A 23189-nucleotide genomic window follows, 5' to 3' on the forward strand; every position below is an offset into this window, starting at 1 on the left:
GTGATAAGCAAATGCAAAGTTTTCCCTAATATTCTGGATGAACCTGCATTAGCCCCGCTTTAACCTTCCAATTTTCCTCTTGTGATAAAAAGTCCCCAGTCTTCTCATCTTGAACATACTCGGGTGCAAAACACATTGCAGAAATAATCCAGTTTGAAAACACTTTAACTGCCCTGGCTCAATGCTAGGGAATTCTGGAAATTGTAGTTCCGTGAGACATTTAGCCTTCTCTGTCAGAGAGCTCTGGTGCCACAATAAACTACACTTCCCAAGATTCCCCAACACTGAGCCAGGGCAGTTAAAGCGGTCTCAAACTGGATTATTTCTGCAGTGTGTTTTGGACCTCAGTTTACTCAGTCTTTCCTCATTGGGTTTGATTGCCATCTTGGCTGCCACCCTCTGGGCATTTTCCAGCTGATCAGTATCTTTCTTGAACTATGATTCTCAGAACAGGACAAACTTTTCCGGGTGGGGTCTGATCAAAATAAAATAGTGTGGTACTGCTCCTTCCCTTGATCTGGACACTACTGTTGAAACAATTTAGAATTGCATCGGCTTTTTTGGCTGCCCCTTCAACCTGAGTAAATTTCTTTCCTGTGGACTATAGTTCCTAAAATCTTCCAGCCAACATTGACAGTGGTGATAGTAGTTGTTGCAAGTCATAGTCCAAAGTAGCGTTTCCACATTCTCACCAGACAATACGGCTGATCTGAAAAATATCAGTCTCCATTCTTCGATTCTCTTGGCAGCATGGCCAAGGCAAGCACCTACATTTCAAATGTACCATTAGAAGACTCCCAAATCATTTAACCTCCTCCCTGCAACCCCATAACCTTCATGATGTGTTCCTATCTCCCAGGATTAAGGTTCCCATCCCATTCTATAATTACTCTGTGCTCTATTGTAAGGCCTTAGCTGCATAAATCAGAAACTCATGACATCTTTTGGCAGTTCATTTGGCTCCCCTGGCAGGAGAGAAAATTTAATTCTCTGCTAGATTTGCTGCTTGCTTTTGTTCCTGCTCCCAACATGGCTGGCTGAAAAAAATTACCCCTTGAAAGGGTAAGAACAGAAATGCTTTAACTACATTGTTTAACGATCCTCCTTTATGTTTCTCTTCCTGCATCCTTTGATAACCTGCATTCTTTGATAACCAGACGGTCTTTAATGCCTCACTTTGAATGCTTAGAGAGGGCACATTAGTGCTTGCAAGGGGTGCCAATGGAAATTATACACACCCATACCATATTGCATGCCCTTTGACTGGCGATTTGGCAGGGCATTCCCAATTAATCCTCTGCCATCTCACTTTTGGGTTACAAACATCAAATTAAAAAAAGAGAGGCGACACCATTTTTTCTGGATGCCAGTGCAAACAGCAGAGCTAGCTTTCCATGTGGCAAAGTAGGTGGCCACTCACCAACCTTCCTGTTCCATCTCCACTTCCATCAATATCCTAATTCAGGGGTCAAACCACACATTTTAAAAACCCATTTCTTCTCAAAAGCAGAAGAGCAAAATAGAGGGTTTTTAAAATGTCCTTGAAACCCTCAGGCATAGAAAAGAAGCATTGTTGCACTGAAACAAGAGGAACATAGTGTGTTCCAACAGGACATGTAAGGAGGCATTATTTAGCCTGTGTAGATTCAGTCCTAGGTATCTCAAGCACAACATTGTAGTTCTCTCACCTGTAATATTTCTCTCCCATGAAGCTTATCTCTGATTTCCAGATGGAATGACGCTACAGGAGCATAAACTGGTGACAAGCTACTCAGTGCTTCCTTTTTATGGAGCTAGAAAAACCACTCATCTGATTGAGGAATAATAAAAATATGGGTATCCAAGTATTTGGAGAATTGACCATTCTGCTTTCAAGCAACAGTGGAATTCAAACCGGAGAACTGTGGCATTTCAAAAGTCAAATCATACACAAGTTGTCACACTTTCTTACTCAGGATTGACATGCCATACATCCCAGTTCCCTTCATAAGCAGAACAATTTTCATCCCAGAGGACGGTGTGCTTCTCCTTCCTAATACATTTTCAAAACCTGTATGGATTTGCTTCAAAACACCTGTATGGTGCTGTTTTGATGATGGCAAAAGTGTGGTATCTTCCTTTCTCTTCCATTTTCAAATGTTCCTGTTTTTCATCACTTCCACCTGTTATCATTTTTTATGACTGTATCCTCCTTCTTCAATTGATTTCATAATCTTTCCACCTTTCATCAGATTCATTTCTGGTATTTTAACAGGCACCATCCACCTTGGCACCATTTGGAAAGGCATAGCCACTGAAGAATGCATAGTGCTTCAGTAGAGGAATACCTCAGTTAACAAAGCCTCTGACAAAGAAGCTCCTTTATACAAAGTCTTTTTATGAGAGCCCAGCCCCTCCTTTTCTAGATAGAAAATGTGAGGGAGAAGGGTTAAAATGACATGAAGTGGTAAGGAAAAAAACTCTCTGAACAAAGCTGAGTCCAACATCTTATTTTCCACACTGTCTGGGATATAGAGGAACTGGCACAACTACTTGTAGAGTTTCCAGTCCCGTCTCTCCTTTCCTTTTTTGTGCTTTCCCTGTTCCATTGTGCGACTCCACTCAGACTGTCTTTTTTTCTGGTCCCTTCATTGCAGGATGGATTTCACAAATATAATAATTTCACTAGGGACTTTTCTGAAAGCGTTTCAATTTGATTTACAGTTAACCTGAATCCCTGCAAACCAGGCACAGGATGCAGCTGACAGTGAGAAGGTATATATTTAGAGATTTTATGATACAATTGGCAGAAATGCAGGAAATGTGGCAGTTGACAAAGGCAACCAATCAGCAAATGCTTTCATTAGTCTCCTCATATGGAGACGCTTTTCATGTGGCTACGAAAACAAAATATGCATGCATATGGTTGGTGACTTTGACCTATGGCAACCCTATGAATGAGAGACCTACAAGTCACCCTGCTGAAAAGGTTTTTCAGACCTTTAGTTTAGAGGTTTTATAGCTGTAGAATCAAGGGAGACAGCATGGTATAGTGGTTAGAGCATTGGATTAGGAGACCAGGGTTTGAATCCTTGCTTGGCCAAGGAAACTTGTTGGGTGACCTTGAGCAAGTCACATTCTCTCATTCTCTTCCCTCCTGGAAAAAATCCTGCCAAGAAAACCCAGTGATAGTAAGTACTGTACTAAATTAGAAAGTATTTGAAAGGACAAAACAACAACTCAAAGAGGATTATTATTTGAAGGGATGTCATACTGAGGATGGAGCAAGCTTGTTTTCTGCTGCTCCAGAGAATAGGACCCGGAGCATTGGATGCAAGCTGCAGGAAAAGAGATTCCACCTAAACATTAGGAGGAACTTCCTGACAGAAAGGGCAGTTTGACAGTGGAACAAACTCCCTTGGAGTGTAGTGGAGTCTCCTTCCTTGGAGGTCTTTAAACAGAGGCTGGATGGCCATCTGTTGGGGAAGTTTTGATTGTGAGCTTCTGCATGGCAGGAGGTTGGACTGGATGACCCTTGTGGTCTCTTCCAACTCTATGGACTTTATCTCATGGGGAAATCTGGGGTTTAAAATGGCATTTTCCCAGGACAGTTGTGCAATAGCAGCAAATATTTTCACACAACATCACGATTACAGAGGACTTATCCTGGGTAGAACCAGGAATGCTCCAGCAACAAATAATTCACGGGGAATTCCTGCAAATCATTTGTTGCTGAAGCATTCCTGGTTCTTCCTGAGATAAGTCCTCCCTAAGTGCGACATGTGTTAAAATCTTTGCCGTGATCCCAGGAAAATACTATTTTTAAACCCCTGGCTTTCCGTGTGATAAAGTCCTATGATTCTACGATTCTGTTACAATTCTGTCCTGTCATGACTCCATTTTTCCACGATCCAGTATCTACTACCAAGTCCATATGGCTTAACGTTTTGCTGCCTGCAGTGAAGGACCAAATCCCACCCATGACCTTCTATGTTTGCACCCAGAAGTAGCTGCCTCTTGATAACCACAGAGAGCCTGCCCTACATACAATACTATTCTGGGAAACTTCACTGTAATAAGCACCTCAAAACATACAATATTGATCCAGAGAGTTTAGCCTGGCACCCTTTTTTACAATCTCTCCACAGGCAAGCAAAGACCTTTTTATTCTAGCAGGTCATTGAGAATTGATTTTTCAAAGGAAACAGGCCTTCTGTAATGCACTGGACATTTATTTGTGAACTTTTATTTGTTCTGCTATTCCCCCCCAGTGCTTTGTTTTAAACTGATTTTATTTATTAATTATCTGATGGGTCATTTGCTTTTAAACATTTGCATGCTGTGGATTGTTAACTATGGCCCAAAACACACTGCAGAAATAATCCAGTTTGAGACTGCTTCGGCTGCCCTGGCTCAGTGCTAGGGAATCCTGGGAATTGGCATTGATTGTGGCACCAGAGTGCTCTCTCTCAGAGAAGGCTAAACATCTCACAAAAACTACAGTGCCCAAAATTCCCTGGCATTGAACCGGGGCAGTTAAAGCGGTCTCAAACTGGATTATTTCTGCAGTGTGTTTTGGACCTACGTTTAATTGTTGTAAAATGGGGAAAGGGTGGTATATAAATACAATAATTACAATTACAATTATGGTTATTGTTATGGTGGCAGTTATTCCTGGAGTTTTCTGAAGTGTTGAAATATCGACATTTGCCCAATAAAAACAACTTTTGTGACACTAGTGCACTTTTCATACTGTGTGACCTTTGAATTTCCTGAGTCGTGACTCTCCTCTTCGTTCCTTTTCTAATGCGAGTCCTAAATCTTGCGCACTGTCATGCTCTTTGTGCTCACATGCACTTTGGACTTTCCATTTTCAATTAAATGATGCGCAACGGAGAGGAGAGATGTCACAATGGAGTCAAGCGCTGCCACCACAGATAGGCATCAGCCGGTGGAGGCAAACAAAGCGCCAGCATTTTAATAACTCTTCATTAGCAAATCTATGTTGGAGATCAGTGTAAGCATTATTTGAAGCGAGGGTTATGAAATCAGCAGAAAGCACTTTCTCAAAGAGGAGCTTGGTTTTGTTCCAGACTGAGCCCTGCTTAGAGTCAAAATGACAAGTCACTAACAAAATAACCAGTTGTAAAAGCTGGGTGTGTGCACGCTTCTGTTATTAGTATTATTAGTAGTAGTATACTTTATTTATGTAGGGTTGTAGATTTACACATATACATACAAACAATAACATCGGTAAAAGTGAATCCTGCCAATGGTGTACATTCTACAAAATATGTATAGAGCAATAGATAATAATACAAGATAGAATTAGATTTTAAAAAAGCAGACAAATTTCAAAGATCAAAGATCAGATCTCAGATAACACTGAAGTGGTCACAAAGAAGCATTACCGCGCATCTTTTTTACTTCTGGGATTTCAGCGACAAGGCATTTCTGACATTGCTTTATGTGCACTGTTGTGTGCGGTAGTCATTTGCTCAATTACTCGCCGTTTTTGCTTTATTTGCGGGATGCTTTCAGTGCGCTTTAATCTCTCTTTCAAAATGAGGCCCCTTGGGATAAACTCCTTAGCGTTCTTGGTAGTTGTTGTTGGCGGTCTCCCATCCAAACAGCCACCAGGGCTGGCCCTGCTTAGCTTCCCTCCCCAATGGAGTGCCCTCTGCCAGTTTGATCTGACTGCTTTCGGATCCATCATTCAGTCCAGCACTCAGACCTGGAGGGCATTTTTGGAATGCTTCCTGGGCAGCAGGAGGGAAAGGAGGAGGCCTCCGGGCTGCTGTCCTTGGTTTCCTCCGCTTTCCATCCGGTTTGGCCACTTTCTGGCCTCCAGGCGGAGGAAGGGAGGCAGCAAGCCCGGCCTCTTCCCTGGGCTGGCCCCGGTCCCTCCTTCCTTCCTTCCTTCCAAGCCGGCAGCTCCGGAGCCACAAGCGGGACCTTTCCTTGCCTGCTTTGCAGCATGAGCTCTCCTGCAGCATCCCTGGCCCTCTGGACGGAGCAGCGGATGCAGGGCTACCGCAGGGACCCCCCGGGATCCTGGCGCAGCAGCTCCAAAGCCTCGGTGAGGAGGAGAAGGAAGGAAGGAAGGAAGGAAGGAAGGAAGGAAGGAAGGAAGGGGGAAGGCAAGGAGGGGGAGGGAAGGGAAGGGGGCATGGGTCAGGAAGAGGGTCTCTCCCTGCCTCTAGCTCTCTCTGACTCTCTATGTCCCTCTCTGGAAAGATACACACACACACACACACACACACACACACAAATACATATAGGTATACACACACACACACACACACACATATATACACATATACATACACATACACTTTTATACACACACATATACCTTGATATATACATACACACACATTTTTATATACATATACACATACATACATATATATGCACATAGATACACACACACACACTATATATATATACACACACGCATACCTTTATACACACACACACACACACACACACACACACTGAGCCCTATATATGTATGTGTGTGTGTATACACACACACACACACACACACACACACACACCAGGCTATATGTGTGCATATATATATATATACACACACACACACACACACACACACACACACACACACCAGACCCTGTGTGTCTTGTTTATGTGTGTATATGTATGTACCCCAGACCCTATATGTGTAGGTGTGTGTGTGTGTGTGTATAAAGGGTGTGTGTGTGTATGTGTGTGTATATACATGTGTGTGTGTGTGTGTGTGTGTATATACACACACATACACACACATATACAGAGGGGGGCCTGGAGTACATCTATACTGTACAGTACATCTACACACACACACAGGGCCTTTTAGGTTATTTGTGTATTAGTGATGATGACACAGAGACAGTTGGGATACAGAAAGTGAGGAAACGACATTATTTTCAATCATCCATGGCCTTTCAGGAAAGTGCATTCTAGATCCTGGAAAGATGTGAACAATCACAAAGACTGCATTTTTTGCCCTCACTAACATAAGTGGAATATTAAAACAAAATGTCTTCAGAAACAAGAAGTTAGAAACCAAAACAAATCCCCTGAAACCTTTGTAACAATTCTTCTATTTCTGATACATTCTGGCAAATGAGTATAAAGTATATCAATTTCTTGTCTTTCCTTTCAAGTTGTCTCCAACTTAGAAACAACTGATGGTTGTAAATTTCAGAAACACTTTACCTAAGCACAGTCGTATTTTAAAAAATCCTCTTGAATTATGTCTTGGGTGTTTGTTTTTCTAAATGTTTTCCTCTTCCATCTCCCTAGAATGAAATCACAATTTCTTGGAGACCATCTACAGAGTTTCATGGCAACCTGTAAGTAGAACGCATTTATCATGTAGGTAAATGATAAGATTGTACCCGCTTTGGTGCTTTTGTCACGTATTGCTGCTGCTTTACCTTCCAAGCCTGTTAATTTAAATAGGGATAAAGAATATAACATGTAGCTTGGTTCATCATAACAAGAAATAGTTCCAATAATGGAAAAGAAGGAGTTAGGTTGAGGATGGTACAATAGTCAAGTTCACCCTTTTACTGAGAGCCAACAGTGGACATATGGGCCTGTTACAGACTTCCAAAATAAAGCTGCTTCGGGTCTCTTTGGAGGTATGCTATTTAAATGATGCATGCATCCTAAGAATCCGGAAGCTGCACCAAAGCTGCACTCCAGTGCTTAGGAATGGAGTGTGGCTTTGGCGCAACCTCCGGACTCTTAGGACCCATGCATCATTTAAATAGCATACCTCCAAAGCGACCCGAAGCAGCTTTATTTTGGCAGTCTGTAACAGGCCATGGTTTTCCTGTCTGTTTCAGACTACATTGTTATGTATTTTTAATACCACTTTAAATGCCATGGCTGCATCCTATGAAATCCTGGGTTTTGTAGTTTGAGGAGGCATTAACATCTCTGGTGCAGAATTATAAATACTGTATATACTCAACTATAAGTCAACCTCATGTATAAGTCGAGGGCAAATTTGGAGGCCAAAATTATGGATCTTGATATGACCCATGGATAAGTTGAGGGTAAACTTTAGGGGCCATTTCAGACCATACATGGGATGTCAGACTTTTTGGTGGTTTCTTATGTAAAACAAACAGAGAAAGTATTCCTAGAAGAAGAAATCTAGCCAATCAAGGAAAAAGTTATGCTAAATTCTTTAATATGCTAGTTCACTACATCCAGGGATGTATGTGTGTGTTTATGTGCCTTTAAGTCACCTGTTGACTTACGCTTTCCCCATGAATTTCACAGGGTTTTCTTAAGCAAGGAATACTCAGAGGTGGTTTTGCCAGTTCTGTATATAGGACCATTAGAAAATATGTAGTTTGGATCAGAATCCTTCCACTTCACAAACCAGAGAGAATGTGGTTTTCAGAGTGCTATCTGGAGGCAGATTTTGATTTCAGTTGTCTGTTGTTGTTGTTTTATTCTCCCAAAAGATATAAAGCAGAAGGAATTATACCAGCAAAACCAGAAGATGTATTTAAATGTATACGGCCAGAGACTGATGGACTTAGACAAAAATGGGATCAAAATGTGAAAGAAGTTGCAGTCATTGAAACAATTGATGAAGTAAGTGTACTATAGGCTTACTTATACAAGTAGCAGGTGGCTGAATAGTTTTACTTAAGGTCCTACTAGCAACCTTTGCTATTGCATGGCCAGTGGTCATGTTGGGGAATTTTGGCCCCATACAGACAGGCCAAAATAAAGCTGCTTCAGGTCACTTTGGAGGTATGCTGTTTAAATGATGCATGCATCCTAAGAGTCCGGATGCTGCGCCAAAGCTGCGCTCGTCATTAGACTGGATCGTGGCTTTGGCATGGCTTCCGGACTCTTAGGACACACGCATCTTTTAAACAGTATACCTCCAAAGTGACCCGAAGCAGCTTTATTTTGGCCTGTCTGTATGGGGCCATAGACACTTTTAATAAGAGGAAGTGGTGGAAATTGGATATGCCTTATTATACACCATGCAATAATTTTGGTTGCTGACTGGCTATCCACTATCATAGATATTAGCAGCCTACATCCAAACATGAGCACGAGTGCTGTTTAAGAACTATAGTTGCTGACTGGCTCTCTTCTACTGCTGAAATTAGCAATCTGGAATGAAGCCATTGGGTGTGCCTTATTACCTTGGAATCACGACACTGGCATGAATTATCACTGACTATACCAACTTTTACTCATACAAATTTTAGTAGCTAGCCAAAAAGGAATCATGTGTTTGAAGCATCAGTAGCCAATAATTCCTGCCACATCTCACTGCTAAATAAATGCTTCCAAACCCTAACCCAGATCAACAACTGAGTTTCTGTAAATAGAAGCAGTAGCTGGTGACTGCTTAGGAACCCTACCCTTTGGTCTCCCCAGCTTTAAGACAAAGTTTTTGGGAATAACACACCATGATTTTCTGGAGCTTTAGCACCTTTTGCTACAATCCTACAACGTGCTGCTGGAGTAGATGTTTATGAGAGGCTGAAGAGGTGGCTGCTCCCTCTGTTCAATTGTAGAATTCTGTATTGGTTATCCCCTTCCTCAAAGTCCAAAAAAGGTACACACAGTGCAACCATCCAGTATAGAGTATAAAAACGTAACCCTGTACAATATAACTCTGTACAATTTAACCCTGGTTTGCACTTTGCAGAATATTTGCATCATTAGAACAACTACACCATCAGCTTTCATGAAGATCATTTCTCCAAGGGAGTTTATAGATGTGGTCTTGATTAAACATGAGGATGATGGAACTATAGCAAGCTTGGGTAAGATCAAAACACCCGGTGTGTTAGTCTTGTAAGGTACCTAACACCCAGGTGACCAGTGTACACCTGATAAATTTCGTAGCTCATTTTTCTCTGTGTTTATAGAATCGTAGAATCTCAGAGTAAGAAGAGACAACAAGGACCATCCAGTCCAACCCTCTGCCATGCAGGAAGACACAGTCAAAGCACTCCTGACAGATGGCCTTCCAGCTCCTGTTTAAAAAATTTAAAAGCTCAGAATACCACTACTGTTATAGTTAACAGTAAGGATGGGTAGCTGAGCAAAGAACCATAATTTGGATTATAAAATTGCTTTAATAAAATTCCTTAAACACTGGGGGGGGGGGGGGGAACCTTCCAAAGAAGGAGACTCTGCTGTGCTTTGACATGTTCCACTGAAGAACATCTCTCACCATCAAGGGGTTCTTCCTAATGTTTAAAATTTCTTGAATCCATTGCTCCATGTCTCTTTTTCCTTCTTCTTCCTTCAGTGGAAGCGGTTGATTCTTCTCACTGTTTACTTGCTTATTGGGGTCAAGTGAATAGGCTGATGCAGCAAGGACAAGCAACAGCAGTGCCAAAGATTGGCACGGGTCTCTTTTCTGTGGTGTGTGAGGCTAGCAGCCCTTGAAGCAGCCCTGATTGGAATAACAAGTATGAAACAACAATCCTTGCAAAACATGGCCCGCAGATGGTTGCGTGCACATCATCCAATGAAGAGACAGTGAGCAAGTAAATTAGTCCTAGAGGTTACCCTTATTTGTCTATTTGAAATAGGAGTGCTGTGTTTTTTTTATGTGAATGCCCAGCATTCCTGAGCTAGCATCCTAAATGTGGGAAATTGTGAATTATAAACTCCACTCCACAAAGAACTTTCCCAAACTGTCCTTAATCTCTGTCATGCTGTGTCACAGATGTCTGAACACTTTTACTTGTATTTACTTGAAATTAATAGCCGCCCTTTTTTAAGTCAAGAAGGGGCAAACTGGGGACTGTGAGCTGCATGTGGTACATGGGACCCTTAAGTGCATCCCTTGAAGCCCACCAACATTGGGCGCCACCTCACATATGCTGGTTGAATACAATCATTCTGCTATTTTGTGTTTGCTATTTTATGAGGCTTTATTTTCTTCAAAAATACTAAGAAGACCTTGTCTTGTATGTGTGATTTTATTTTTATTTTTTTCTCACAGCATCCCATGTGGATCATCCGCTTTGTCCTCCGCAGCCGAATTATGTGCGAGGGCTTAATTATCCCTGTGGCTGCTTCTGCACTCCTGCCCCAGGGTAAGATGGCTGAGTTACGTTTTGCTATCAGAAACACGTGTGTAGTGATTGTCTGTTGTTGCAGTTGGGGGCAGGATTACAACACAACCAGACAAAGAGATTTTGCAGCACCTTTGAAATTGACTGAACGAGACAGGTTTGTAGCATACGCTCTTGTAGGTTGGGTTTACTTCATCAGATGCAAGCAGACCCACTCTGCGAAAGCTTGTGCTACAACTTCTTTCTCTCAACCAGTCTCTAAGGTGCTATAAGATCCCTTTGCATACTGATACAGACTGATGCTGCTATGTCTTTGCATAAAGCTAGACAAAGGGCCTATACAGATGAGGAAAAAGGGGTGGCCCAGATCGTGGCTGTGCCCACCAAACAGCACAGCCATGACATGCCTGGAAAAAGGAGCCATGAAACATGAAACTACTGCCAAGGTGCCATTAGTGCCCTGGAGCAGCACAGTGACATCCCTTGTGTGTTGAGCATTTGGACGCAGTGCGTGAGACATGTCATCGTCACATGTGCCATATAAAAGCGGTGCGCAAAGATGGCACCTGGACAATGTGGTAGGGCTCAAGAGCAGGTGGACGCTCCGCTCTCACAAGCCCTAATTTTGGCCCCAGGCCGGCGCATAACGCCAGTCTATACTGGACCTAAGTTTACACACCATCCCATCCAATGTCAGATTGTGGGGTGGGAGAAGAATTTGGTGGGAGCCACACAGTTAACTTGTTACAGGCAATGTGGTTGACCAATCTATCAGTTTCTTCCAGCTGCTTGTTGCAAAGACTTCTGGGAAACTATAGCTATTGAAGCCACTCTGTTAAAAGTTTTGGGGATATACAGCATTATTCTGCTGCATGTCCTAACTCTTAAATGGAATCTCCATTTTGGAAAGGTGTTTGAAATTAGCAGAATACTTAACTCGGTGATCCTTTGGTCTTATCCAGAAATACTTTTTTAAAAAAAAAATCTCACAGACTGTAATTTCAGACTATCTAAATCCTGAGAATTGAAGACAAGTTGTAGCAAAATGGCAGTTTTAAAGAAATCCTGCACAAAATTTATCCATGAACAGCCTCTCACTTGCAGAGTCTGCATTGCTGTTTGAAGAGTTATGTCTGTTGACTTGACTGGGGTTTCTTCTTTGTTTCCCTACAGGGACCCCAATAAGACTCATCTCATCAGTTTCTTTCAGACTGATCTAGGTGGTAACCTCCCACAGACGGTTGTTGAATCCTTCTTTCCAAGCAACATAACTGGTTTTTACAGCAGCCTGGCCAAAGCAGTGGTAAAGCTATTAGCATAAGGAATAGCTTTCTCAAGGGAATGTGTTGCATGGGTGTGTCTCAAGGGTTTGTGTAATTCTGCTCTTGCATTATGCAAGTGTAAAAGCACTAGATGCAGAGTTCAGAATCATGTTGGTCTCAAGGTATGATCCAGCGAAAGTTAAGAGACCCCTTAAAATCCCAATTGTTCTTGAAGTGTTTCCAACACATGCCTTGAGTCATTGAGGCTTAAACTGCAATACTTTGGTTCAGTCTTGTTTTTAGAAAAGAAAATCCAATAATAATAATAATAATAATAATAATAATAATAATATTTATATCCTGCCTCTCTGTGCAACACAACTGAAAATATTCAGGTTTTTTATTTCATAAGAAAGTCTCAAAAGTGCAAGCAATATCTAGTGAAAAGACTGAGGAAAATTTCAGGCTTCAGTTTAGATATTTGTTGTTCTTAAGATGAGAAGAATAGTTCAAAAGAAAAGTGCACTTGATATCTTTTGATGCACTATCTTCCACAAAAAGATTTAAAAAGCAGGGGATGGAATTGCTGTGGTTTGGTGCAAAGAGACCCAGCCATTGTGGCCTCTGCATGTTAACTACAAACATCCATTCCCAATGCTGAAGGATGATGGATGTTTCAATCCAGCAAATGTCTGGAGGATCACAGTTAGACTACTCATGTTCATTATTCTAGCACTCTATAACATGTTTGAACTCTGTTTTTCAGTATAGTTGTGATCCTTTTTGAACTAAGTCTGAAATTTTGCATCAGATATGTAACCACAATGGCATTGTTTTACTTTATCTCCCCATCTGACTAATGCAGCTCACTAAAAAACCTGTCAGCCATCTTGAGCGGCAGAGGTCTGTTCTGCTGACAAGCAAGGAACTCCAAGATCATGTAACCAGCCTCTCTGCCAACAAGTGATACTATGAAGAGCAGTTGCAACAGAATCCTACAAGGGTCCTTACTTCCGCTCCTCACAGTATTGTGCAGTGGTGCGAGAGGGCTGGTCATTCATTCCTTAAGCATCCTGCTTGCCAGCCTCAGTTGCTCAGGACAGCTGTCTGGCTTTAGAGGTGGATTTCACATCACCAGCCCTCTCCCTCCACTGCACAAGGTTATTTGTGGTTGCAACAATAGTGCCACAATCACAAATAAGAATATGAAACAGTGTCTTAAATTTAACTTATAACATTGTAACTAACAGGATACTAGGATAATATTTTACATTAATACTGGGCTTCTTGGAGCCCCACCTTGGATCTCTTTGACACATTCTTGAGCTGTAGTGCTTACTGCCTCTGTCAGTATTTCCATGCTGATCTAAGTAATGCCAAGGGTAACACCCATGTGTGTGTTTTTCAATTATTTAGTTTAACAACCTGGAGCAGGGCTCAGCCAAGGCAATAGCTATGGATCTCTATCCTTGATGGTATATCAACACGCCATTAGTGAAAAGGTGCCTCTCTTTGTGAGGTGTGCGAGACGTGAACCAAGGCAGTGCAGAGCCATACCTTTCCAGAGTTGGTGATGGTAAAAATGGACAATATATCTTTGCCCATGAGTGCACAGGGAACTCTGCAATACATGCCTATCCTCATAAGTTTGATGAATAAAGTGAATGGAATAATCAATAAAGTGATGGAGAAACCAGGCAAGTTCCTATTCTTCTGAAGGCTCAGTATGTGCTAGTTGGAATCTAACAGGCCATGAATTTGATACTTGGCCATATAAGTGGCTCCATTCCTGGGTATCAGAAGGACAAGCTTTAGTTTAGTATCCATGTTTTCTGCATGCTATGAGATTTTCGAGAAACATCTAAACATCAGAAGCTATTTCCCAATAGTAAGAGCCATTTGGCAGAAGAACAGAATAATTGTCTGGGCAAACAGTGGGTTGTAGAAATATTAAAGCAGAGGCTGGGTGGACGGCCATCTGTTAGGGATGCTACAGCTGTCTCATGCACTGAACAAGAGTTTGCACTTCATGACTTTTAAGGTCTTCTTGAGTTCCACAATACTGTTCTTTTGTACCACAGCTGCACCATGCAGTTCTGCTGACTGTATATCTCAGGTAATAATGCTGTCCTACCTAAGAGAATTGTTGAAAGACACTCTTGTATAATTAGTGTTATGTAGATTAAAAATAATTAAAAATGGTGCTCCTACAATAGTTGCTGTTCTATTACATACTTGTGTCATTGTTGAAAGTCTGTAAAACACAGTTGACCACAACCCTTATACCAGGGTTGGCAAATGTATTGTTGCACTGCAACTCGCCACATTCTTCACCTAAGGACTGAGTGGCTGAATTGCAATTCAACAATATATGTGCGGGGGCCTCACACATTTTCCACAATTACTTACATAGCGGTAGCCAAACAAGTCTTAAAGGGGTTAATTAAAAGTAGATGCCATGTCTTCAGCACCACTGTTCTTTTCTTCCCCATTGCCAACCTGCTTTATGTAACAGCTTGCCTAATGACAAGAGCTGGAGTTGGCACAAACATTTTGGTATGGTTTTGTAATGAGTGGATCTGGGAATGTTTCTTACTTTTCAATATTTAAAGCAACAGCCATTTATTTGGATAGCATGGAACAGAACTGAAAGGTGTTAAATCACATGCACAGTATTCCACGTGAAACCTAGGGATGGAATTGTTCATTCCCACCCATTCTGTAATGTTGATAGAAAAGCAGCTACATGTCTTCAAGTGCAAGAGGGGCCACATGGGATGCCTCATGTTTAATTGCACTATCGAGTCTGCTTACGTACTTCCTGGTCTGACAAGAGAATTCCATATAGCCAGAATCTGTTTCCCCATGCCACTCTCCCACACTGGAAGAGTATTATTACACAATCTAGGCTCAGTTAATTTTCATGGTATCAGTTCTACCATCAACCTGATTTGCAGGTTTCTGCTTGGGCATCCTTTGTTAATAGAGCCTTCTTAAATTAACTTGCTGCTGCTGCTGCTACTACTACTTTATTAACAGTGAGACCACAAAGGTGTAAACATTTCTAATGCACCTAGTCTTCTCTGTTCTCAGTCCTGCTCAACTTTCTGTCAGCTTACAAAAAAAAGTATCAGCTGTACTTTGGGAGATAAATGAAAGCCTTTTAGCCTTGCCTTAAAATGGACAGATAATCCTGATTGGTTTATTGTTACTAGTACTACTGTTACTCCTCTCCATGGTGAGATCCAGCTGTTGTGCTGGTGGAGGTTTTTCTCTTGATGACTGCAGTAACTGGCCCGTCAGGTAATGTCTTGATGAAGTTCCATGCTTCAAAACGGGTGAGGCCTTGCATCAGATTCGTGTGCACCTGCAGTAACTCATCTCCCGGCTGAACAGTGGGGCTGTGTTCTGATCCTGCTCCTAAAGAAAGCCATAGGAAACAGTTACATGGTCATTAGTATAATTTACAACACTGTAGCTGATTAACAGGATGCCAGCATGCCTTCAACAAGTACTTACAGTTTTTTGACATGTGTCTCCCATCAACCTGGCCCAGTTAAAAAAAAAAAAAGGTAGCTACTGCAACTTCTTTCATAAGTTTTGCTTGATTGTGCGGAAGACCCTCGTGCAAAACAAACTTCTGCAGTTAATGGATGTCTAATGAGCATCCGCTAAACTGGGACAAGGTAAAAACCATGGAATGGAAGATGGTTTTGAATTCTAAAACTGTCATAGCGCTGCTGTTACTGAACCCTCAATGTGGTTTTCTTGCCCAGGAATCTGTCCTTACCTCTGCACTACTAAAATTAAAACCCCTGTTTGAAAGCTACCTTTTTTTCTGAAGCCTTTGAAATATTCCTATCCCAGCTGAAGCAACAGATAATCAATGTTCACCCAAAGTCTTATACAACCCCCTGAAGACATATGAGGTATCTGTTTCCTTGCTCATCCAGCCAGATGTGAGAAATAGATTTTCCTCTGAGAGCTGCATTTGGCCCCCAAGTGCTGTATTCCCTGGAATGTGGCAAGGGCTCTGCCAGGGGCTGCATGTTGGCAGTGGAATCAGCAAGTGCCCAAACTGTACAAGGGCATCCCCCTCTCCTCGGTCCTTCAGCCTGCCCAGAAAAGAGGGGTGATTGCTTGCCAGAGGGTTTTTGAACCTTGGCTATAGAATGTAGAATGACAGCTTGCCATCCTTATTGCAACCAGCCTTAAGTATGTACCTTTAAAAATTCGGTTAATGATGATTGGCTTATCTCCATGGATGGAGCCTTTCCCTCCTTCCAAGCTGAACCCTAAACCAGCAGATGTCTTCTCCAGAGTCACCATGAAGATCAGGTCTTCAGATGCTGTATCAAAATACAATATTGTCAGAGGAGATTAGGTTGTGCAGAAAAAGCTATAGCCCTGTGGTAGAGCACATGGATTCCGTGTCTCAGGTGTCAGGTTCAATTCCCAGCATCTCCAGCTAGGACTGAAAAAGACCAATGTTTCAAATTCTGGAGAATGATTTCCAGTCAGCATTTGCCAGCCTTCCCTAAATTGCTGCCCTACAAATCCCATCCTCCAAGGCAATCTTGACATGCTACTTGAGGATGGTAAGAATTGTTGATTAATACACCAGTAAGATACCAAGTAAGGAAAGGCTGGCATAGATAATACTGTGATGACATAGACTAATGTTCTGACTTGTGTAAGCGACCTCCTTACATGAGAGGAGCCATAGCTCAGTGGTAGTTAGTATACATGTGGTGCTTGCAGAAGGAATGATTCCATTCCCAGCATTTCCAGGTAGGAAACTGAGCTTCTGATGAAGATTAGTAATGGACATCATCTTTGTAAAGCTTTCTTGCCAGTGCTGATGTTCCCTGTAATGTACAGTTTTGGAGTACTATTGCATCTATTTGAGCTCGTTCTGAGTTCATGCAATACATCTCCACTCACAAATTCATGTTGTCCAAAGATATTTTTTCTTTGCTTTAAAAACAAAATGCTTGTGCAGAGCACGCCTAAGTTGCAAACAATTTGTGTTTCACCCCTGAGTGTACAAAGAGCATCTATTAAATGTCACTATCAAATATACTCACTACAGTCTGTTGAATTTTCTCCTCCTGATGACACAGAAGACTCAAGAGAAGCATTGAGGCTTCTTTTTCTCTCTTTGGACTTCTTTGTAACAATAACTGCCTGCTTTGTCTGGCGAGCTTTTCGCAAGATCTCCAGCGCTTGGTGGTGAGTGGAGCCTTTGAGAGACTTCCCATTAATTGATAAGACTTCGTCTCCTTTCTGAATCGTTCCTTCCTGCGATGCTAGTCCACTTGAGAAAACCCTGTGCACCTGTTAGAAAGCCCAACCAAACACACCGATCAAAAGTTTGCTTGTCACGTTTAATAGTCAGACGTTTTCATTTTCAAATAGGATTGCAATGTGTTTCATAAAACCTCTTTGTAAAGTTGCTCACTATTCACTTCATCATCCAAATATGAATAAGAAGGGGGGAAATACAGATTTTAGGATTTTGTGAATGGGCCCAATTTTCATGAATAGCTAGGAACTGAAAAGTGATGGGAGATGGTACTATTAAAGATGCAGATTTGCACCTTAGGCGTGCTTTGCTCTACTGACTAGAAATGTAAAGGATCGCATTTTGAGAACCATTATAAGGTGTCAGAAAGGCAAATATTTACACTATGACTATAACTATGACTATCTTAGAGATGTTGTGGAGTTTTCTTTTCTTTCTGGCTCTGCAGTTAATTTCTTAGCCAACTCTAAGAGTTGCTTTACACAACATCTCTATATACCATTTCTGTTTCAGTCTCCATCATGTACATGTTATTTAAGTGGCAAACGATAGCAAGGAGCCTTCAGTAGTTTACTTTATTCAGTAATTTACTTTACTAACTAGCAACCTGCTAAAATTCTTCATAGTTTCTCATTTGCACTAAGTGACAAACACTAATGGCTGAGTATTAAGGCCTGGCTTCCCACAAAATCAGACTTCGGAAGAGAAAGGAAGTGAAAAGATTGGTTTTGAGTGTAAAGTTAATGTAAGAGCACCACAAAGCTTTCACTGGGTCACTGGTCCAGGCTCCAAATAATGAAACATTGCCCTACCTGACACTCTGATGGTTGGAACAATTTAGTTTCTTCACATGCAGACATGGAAGGAACACCTCATTACCTCCTAAAGGTATCAGAGCTATGGATCTTGATCTTATCAACTGCCAGAATATAGAAGCTAGAACTCTGATGGTAATCTAACCCCAGAGTTTATGGGAAAGGATTCAGCTGTACTTTGGAGACACCTGGCAAAAGTGTAGAGTCCATGAGAATGATAGGATAACTAACAATTATCTAAACTCAGAGTCTTTCCTTGTGAAGTGCTTCCATACATCCAGAAGAATTATGACACAATATTTACAAAGAGGTAAACAGAGTTATTAAGTTATGCACAACCTGTTCTATTTGATCCATTCCCTGGCATAAGGGAGGGCAACTTCTAGACCACCTGAAGTTATTCTGTTATAACTGCTCTCAACCATCACCACTGGTGCTAAGGGGACTGTGTAGTACCACAGCATCTAAAGGACTATTTGTTCCTCACCTTAGCAAGTGCACAGTATTTAGCTGTAACCAGAACTCATTTGCTAGGGAGGAGTACTTAGAATTCTCAGAGAGTTTTGATGCCTCAATGTGCTACAAATCCTTGGCTTCCATCACCTGCTGCCATGGCAGTTAAAGTGGAATCATAGTGCTATAACTGTGTAATGTGAAACAGACCCTTATTTTAGAGGCAGCCCCAGAGGCCTCTGGAGGTGTATTTCTCCTACCTTTAGTTGTGTGTGTGTGTGCAGTGAAACAATGTCATTAAACAATACAGAGCAATAATTCATAATCATTTTAAAAATGTGTACATACTAATACATTAAATCAACAATTATTTATTTAGGTAATTTTAATTTTTAAATAATACATATAAAATTTGAGGAGTGATGTTGGCTCTGAAGGGAAGATCGCTCTCACCAGAAGCCTTAACTGATCATTTGCAGAGGGCTTTTGAAATTAGACCAAGGGCCATACACAATGCTAGGAGTGCTCTGAAATGAACAGTTGTCAGAACAAGGTTACCTACAGTAATGTCTTTGTTTTCTAGGTCTACTCCGCCAGCTAAACTGAATCCAAGCCCAGCACCTTCTTCTTTATGCAGAACTGTAACATGAATCTCACTGAGTTGCTGTGCAAAAGGGAGAAGAAAAAAACAATTCTCAGTCTTCAGCACAAAGACACAATGCAGCATAGGTTTAATATACATTTATAGCTAAATCACAGAATCATAGTGTTGGAAGGGATCCCAAGGGCCACCTGGTTCAAACCCCTGGCTTGCGGGAGAACACAGTTTAAGCATTCCTGTGATATGGCCATTTAGCTTCTGTTTAGAGAGGCTTCCAAAGAAGGAGGGTTCACCATCCTCCAAGACAGTCTATTCCAATATCAAACAGCTCTCAATCTTTAACAAAATCTTCAAATGTCTGGATGGAATTTTTTTTTCTGTCATTTAAATCCATTGCTACATATTCTGTTCTCTGGAACTGCAGAAAACAAGCTCAGCCCACCCTCAGTTTAAATGTCTACATGGCATTTAAAGCTGGTTAACATATCACCTCCCAGTCTTCTTTTTCCCCTGCTGAACATACCCTGCTCCCTGAGTTGTTCCTCATAGGACTTGGTTTCTAGACCTTTGATTATCTTGGTTGTCTCCTTTGAACACGTTGCAGTTTGTCCTATCCCTGTCAAACTGCGATGCCAAAACATACCATACCCAAAGCAGAATACAGTGTTGGTACTACTTTCCTTAGCTTGGACACTTCTGTTGACACAGTTGCATTGGCCCTAAATGTTTGTCTTTGGTTTGTCTTTGGTCTAACCCACCACTGGAATGCACCTCCCAAGAACTTCTCTGGTGAAACTTCAGGTGAAAGAGGTTTCTGAACCCTTGGTTTATCCACTGTGCACCTTAACTTGGACAGGTATGGAAAGGGCACCATTTGCTGCCAACAGTCAGTTAGCAAGATGTCTGGGCCAGCATTAGATCTGGTCTTTATATGCATTAGATCCCAGAATGTGGCTCATGGGGGACAGCAGATAATTTAAGTGGTATCTTAAAAAGAAAGAAAAAGAAAGAAAGAAAGAAAGAAAGAAAGAAAGAAAGAAAGAAAGAGGAAGTCCCACAAGCCTAATGGTATGCCTGCCACAGAACAGGAAGTTTCACCAGGTGCAGTAAAAGAATAAGCTGCACTTACCAAAATATCTTATTTGAAAAATAAACCCTGACCTTTTTTTTTCACCTTATAAACTCCCCCCGCCACACACACACACATTTTAAACTATTTTGGTCCTCCCGTCCTTTAAAAGGAAATCTAAAATAACAAATGTAGGGCCCTTTCATACATTCCAAGACATTGCCATATTAGTCTGGAATATCATTATGCAAAGAGATCTTGTAGCACCTTTGAGACTGACTAAGTGAAAGACATTGTAGCATAAGCTTTCATAGAGTGGGTCCACTTCCTCATCTGAGGAAGTAAGACTCGGCTTACATAGAACATTCTCTGTGGGTTTGCATATTTCAAGGATTTGCATAGTCAGGTATAGGGGTTGTCCACATGGGCCAAAAGCCCCATGTTTCCTCCAGCCTTGTGTTGTCCTGTTTAGACAATGCAGGCCAAAAAAGTCACAAACAAACAAACAAACACAGGGCCAGGATCAGGCCAGATCCTAGCAGACCAAACATGGACCCAGTGGATCCAACCTGGTTTCCAGGGATAAACAGCCTTAACCCCGGGGTCAGTTTGACCCGTGGTTTGCCGCAGAGTTTCCCATAAACTCTGCAGAAAGCCTAGGCTGTTCAAATGGATCTCCTTGCTCTGCCATCACTCCTACCATGTCTGATGCAGAAACGGGGCACCTGGCCACATGGGTGCAACCAGACACCCTGTTTCCACATTAGACGTGATGATGGGGGACTTCTCAGTAGGTGCAGCAAGGTAAGGAGTGCACAGTGGTAGCGAATCCAGGGACAGTGCGAAGATGGGGATGTGTTTATCTGCCCATCCTTGCGCCAAGCTGGGGACCTAGGCCAGAATAGCATTTGCTCAGCCTGTGCTATCCTGGCCTGTCTGCTTAGCCCCATATTCAGCCTACTTCCTCTTCCTTAGTTGCCTCTACGTGCTCACCTGCTATTCTAGTAGGTAATGTCAGCAGTGATGAGAGCAATGAAAAGGCATCCACTTGCCTTGCCTGCTTTTTCTGGGTATATAAAGGACCAGGTAGGAGAAGGTTAGGAAATGGTGGAGAGGACCAATTGAGGAAGGGGAAGACAACTGTGAACACCTTCTCGTGCCTCCCTTTCTCTCTCCACAAAAAACAATAATGACCCTGATTTTAAGACCAATGGACATAGAAGATCTTGGGAAAGCTGGAAGCATCCAAGATAACAGACATACCTTTAATGTAGCCTCATCTAAAGACTTCACCTCTTCTATAAGCTTTTCCAGTTCTTCAGGGGTAAGGAGGGAGATGACAGACTGTCCTGAGACACCCAAAGCCTGGGGTAAACTTCGTTCCTGCTCATCATCATCTTTTTCATTATCTGACAAACATGCTCCATAATCTCTCAGCTCAGAGAGGCTAGTCAAAGGAGAAAACAAGAAATGTTGAATGATGCCATAGCAAATCTATACTGCAGGATAGGTAGCAGGGCTATTTGGAAGAGACAAGCCAGTTTAATCCTCTCCTATCCCATTGTCTGATCTCCTTTTCAAATGTCCCAAGTTCTCTGTCCTGAAGGAGCAGGTGGCCAATTTGCAAAAAGTGTGGCTCACCTTGGCTACTGTTCTCAAGAAAGAAAGAAACAAGTTGGGACATGAAAGATGCTGGTGTGGGGAGGTTCTCAATAATGTGTACTGAACAGCCTCATGTGCCCTGTCTAAAACAAAAGATGCACACAAGTAGCCTTGAGTTATGCATGCATATGTTACCAACAAGATTCCAGCCTGTGGCTGCACTTTTGTCTTCAGATTTCTTATCATGTCTGAGAGCTCCTAATGATATCTTCCTTTCCTAACTGAATACTAAAAAGCCAAGATAAGGCACCACCAGTCCTTTAGAAACAAAGAAAGTTTAAAAATCTTTATGCGAATTGGCTTTCTCTTAAGGGTTTTTACCCAAGCTGTTGAATGAGCTTTGGTTTAATTTAAAGACATAGCCATGTTAATTTGGGAAAACAGTATGCAAAGGGATTTTATAGCAACTTTGAGGTTCACTGAAAGAAAGAAGCTGGTAGCATGAGCGTTCATAGACTTGAGTCTAATTCCACAACATCTGTAGACTCAGCTCTACAAAAGCTCATGCTACCAGCTTCTTTCTTTACTCTCAAAAGTGCTAAGAGATCGCTTTGCATTTGTTTTGCTTTGTTGTTGATCTTAATTGGAGGGCCTAGTTTCAATTTTACTGTTTACTCTTATTAGACATGATCCTGCTTGATCAGACACAGATCTGTCATCATACCTACATCTGACAATGCCTTTTCAGCCAAGCAGACTCCAGTGGAAGGGTTTCTGAAGTGTGACCATTTAGGATGCTGGGAAAGGACATTAGCAGCACTTTCACGATCATGGGGTGCATCAAGAATAGATAGCTAGAGAGACCCCCTCAGAATCCTGACACAACTGCTTCTCTCAATGTGTCTTGTGATATTAATGACAGAGGGACTGGAACCTTAATGGGTTCTGATCTTTCTTTTAGCACTGCAACTCTGGGCAAATTTTACAAACAAATTATGACTGGAATTTGGGAGGACATCTGG

At 41.8% G+C, this 23189-nt stretch overlaps 2 protein-coding genes across 4 annotated transcripts in view; one reads left to right on the top strand and one right to left on the bottom strand.

Moving 5' to 3' along the window:
• Nucleotides 1–5890: 5890 nt before the first annotated feature.
• Nucleotides 5891–14520, top strand: LOC149307379 (stAR-related lipid transfer protein 5-like). The gene is made up of 6 exons (XM_089537901.1): nt 5891–6058; nt 7288–7337; nt 8466–8598; nt 9677–9794; nt 10988–11081; nt 12234–14520. The coding sequence occupies exons 1-6, from the start codon at nt 5957–5959 to the stop codon at nt 12379–12381; spliced, it is 645 nt and encodes a 214-aa protein (XP_089394027.1). The 5' UTR covers nt 5891–5956; the 3' UTR covers nt 12382–14520.
• Nucleotides 14521–14943: 423 nt separating this feature from the next.
• IL16 (interleukin 16) overlaps nt 14944–23189 on the bottom strand; it is a 38425-nt gene continuing 30179 nt past the window's right edge. For all 3 annotated transcript variants that reach the window (XM_089539049.1, XM_089539047.1, XM_089539048.1), the window contains exons 17-21: nt 21829–22012; nt 19458–19559; nt 17410–17659; nt 16546–16671; nt 14944–15742 (exon numbers count right to left, since the gene is read on the bottom strand). In XM_089539049.1, coding sequence (XP_089395175.1) covers nt 15546–15742; nt 16546–16671; nt 17410–17659; nt 19458–19559; nt 21829–22012 — 859 coding nt within the window. In that variant the 3' untranslated portion in view covers nt 14944–15545. The remainder of the gene's footprint in view (nt 15743–16545; nt 16672–17409; nt 17660–19457; nt 19560–21828; nt 22013–23189) is intronic.

The sequence above is a fragment of the Sceloporus occidentalis genome, unplaced genomic scaffold (assembly GCF_023333645.1).
Source record: "Sceloporus occidentalis isolate IW3139 unplaced genomic scaffold, rSceOcc1.0.p SCAF_9, whole genome shotgun sequence".
In the NCBI taxonomy this organism is placed as follows: Eukaryota; Metazoa; Chordata; class Lepidosauria; order Squamata; family Phrynosomatidae; genus Sceloporus; species Sceloporus occidentalis.

Coding starts and splice junctions, on each gene's coding strand:
- LOC149307379 (XM_089537901.1), top strand. CDS start 5,957: ATGAGCTCTCCTGCAGCATCCCTGGCCCTCTGGACGGAGCAGCGGATG. Junction 8,599..9,676: donor TCATTGAAACAATTGATGAA/GTAAGTGTACTA, acceptor TGCACTTTGCAG/AATATTTGCATCATTAGAAC. Junction 9,795..10,987: donor TGGAACTATAGCAAGCTTGG/GTAAGATCAAAA, acceptor TTTTTCTCACAG/CATCCCATGTGGATCATCCG.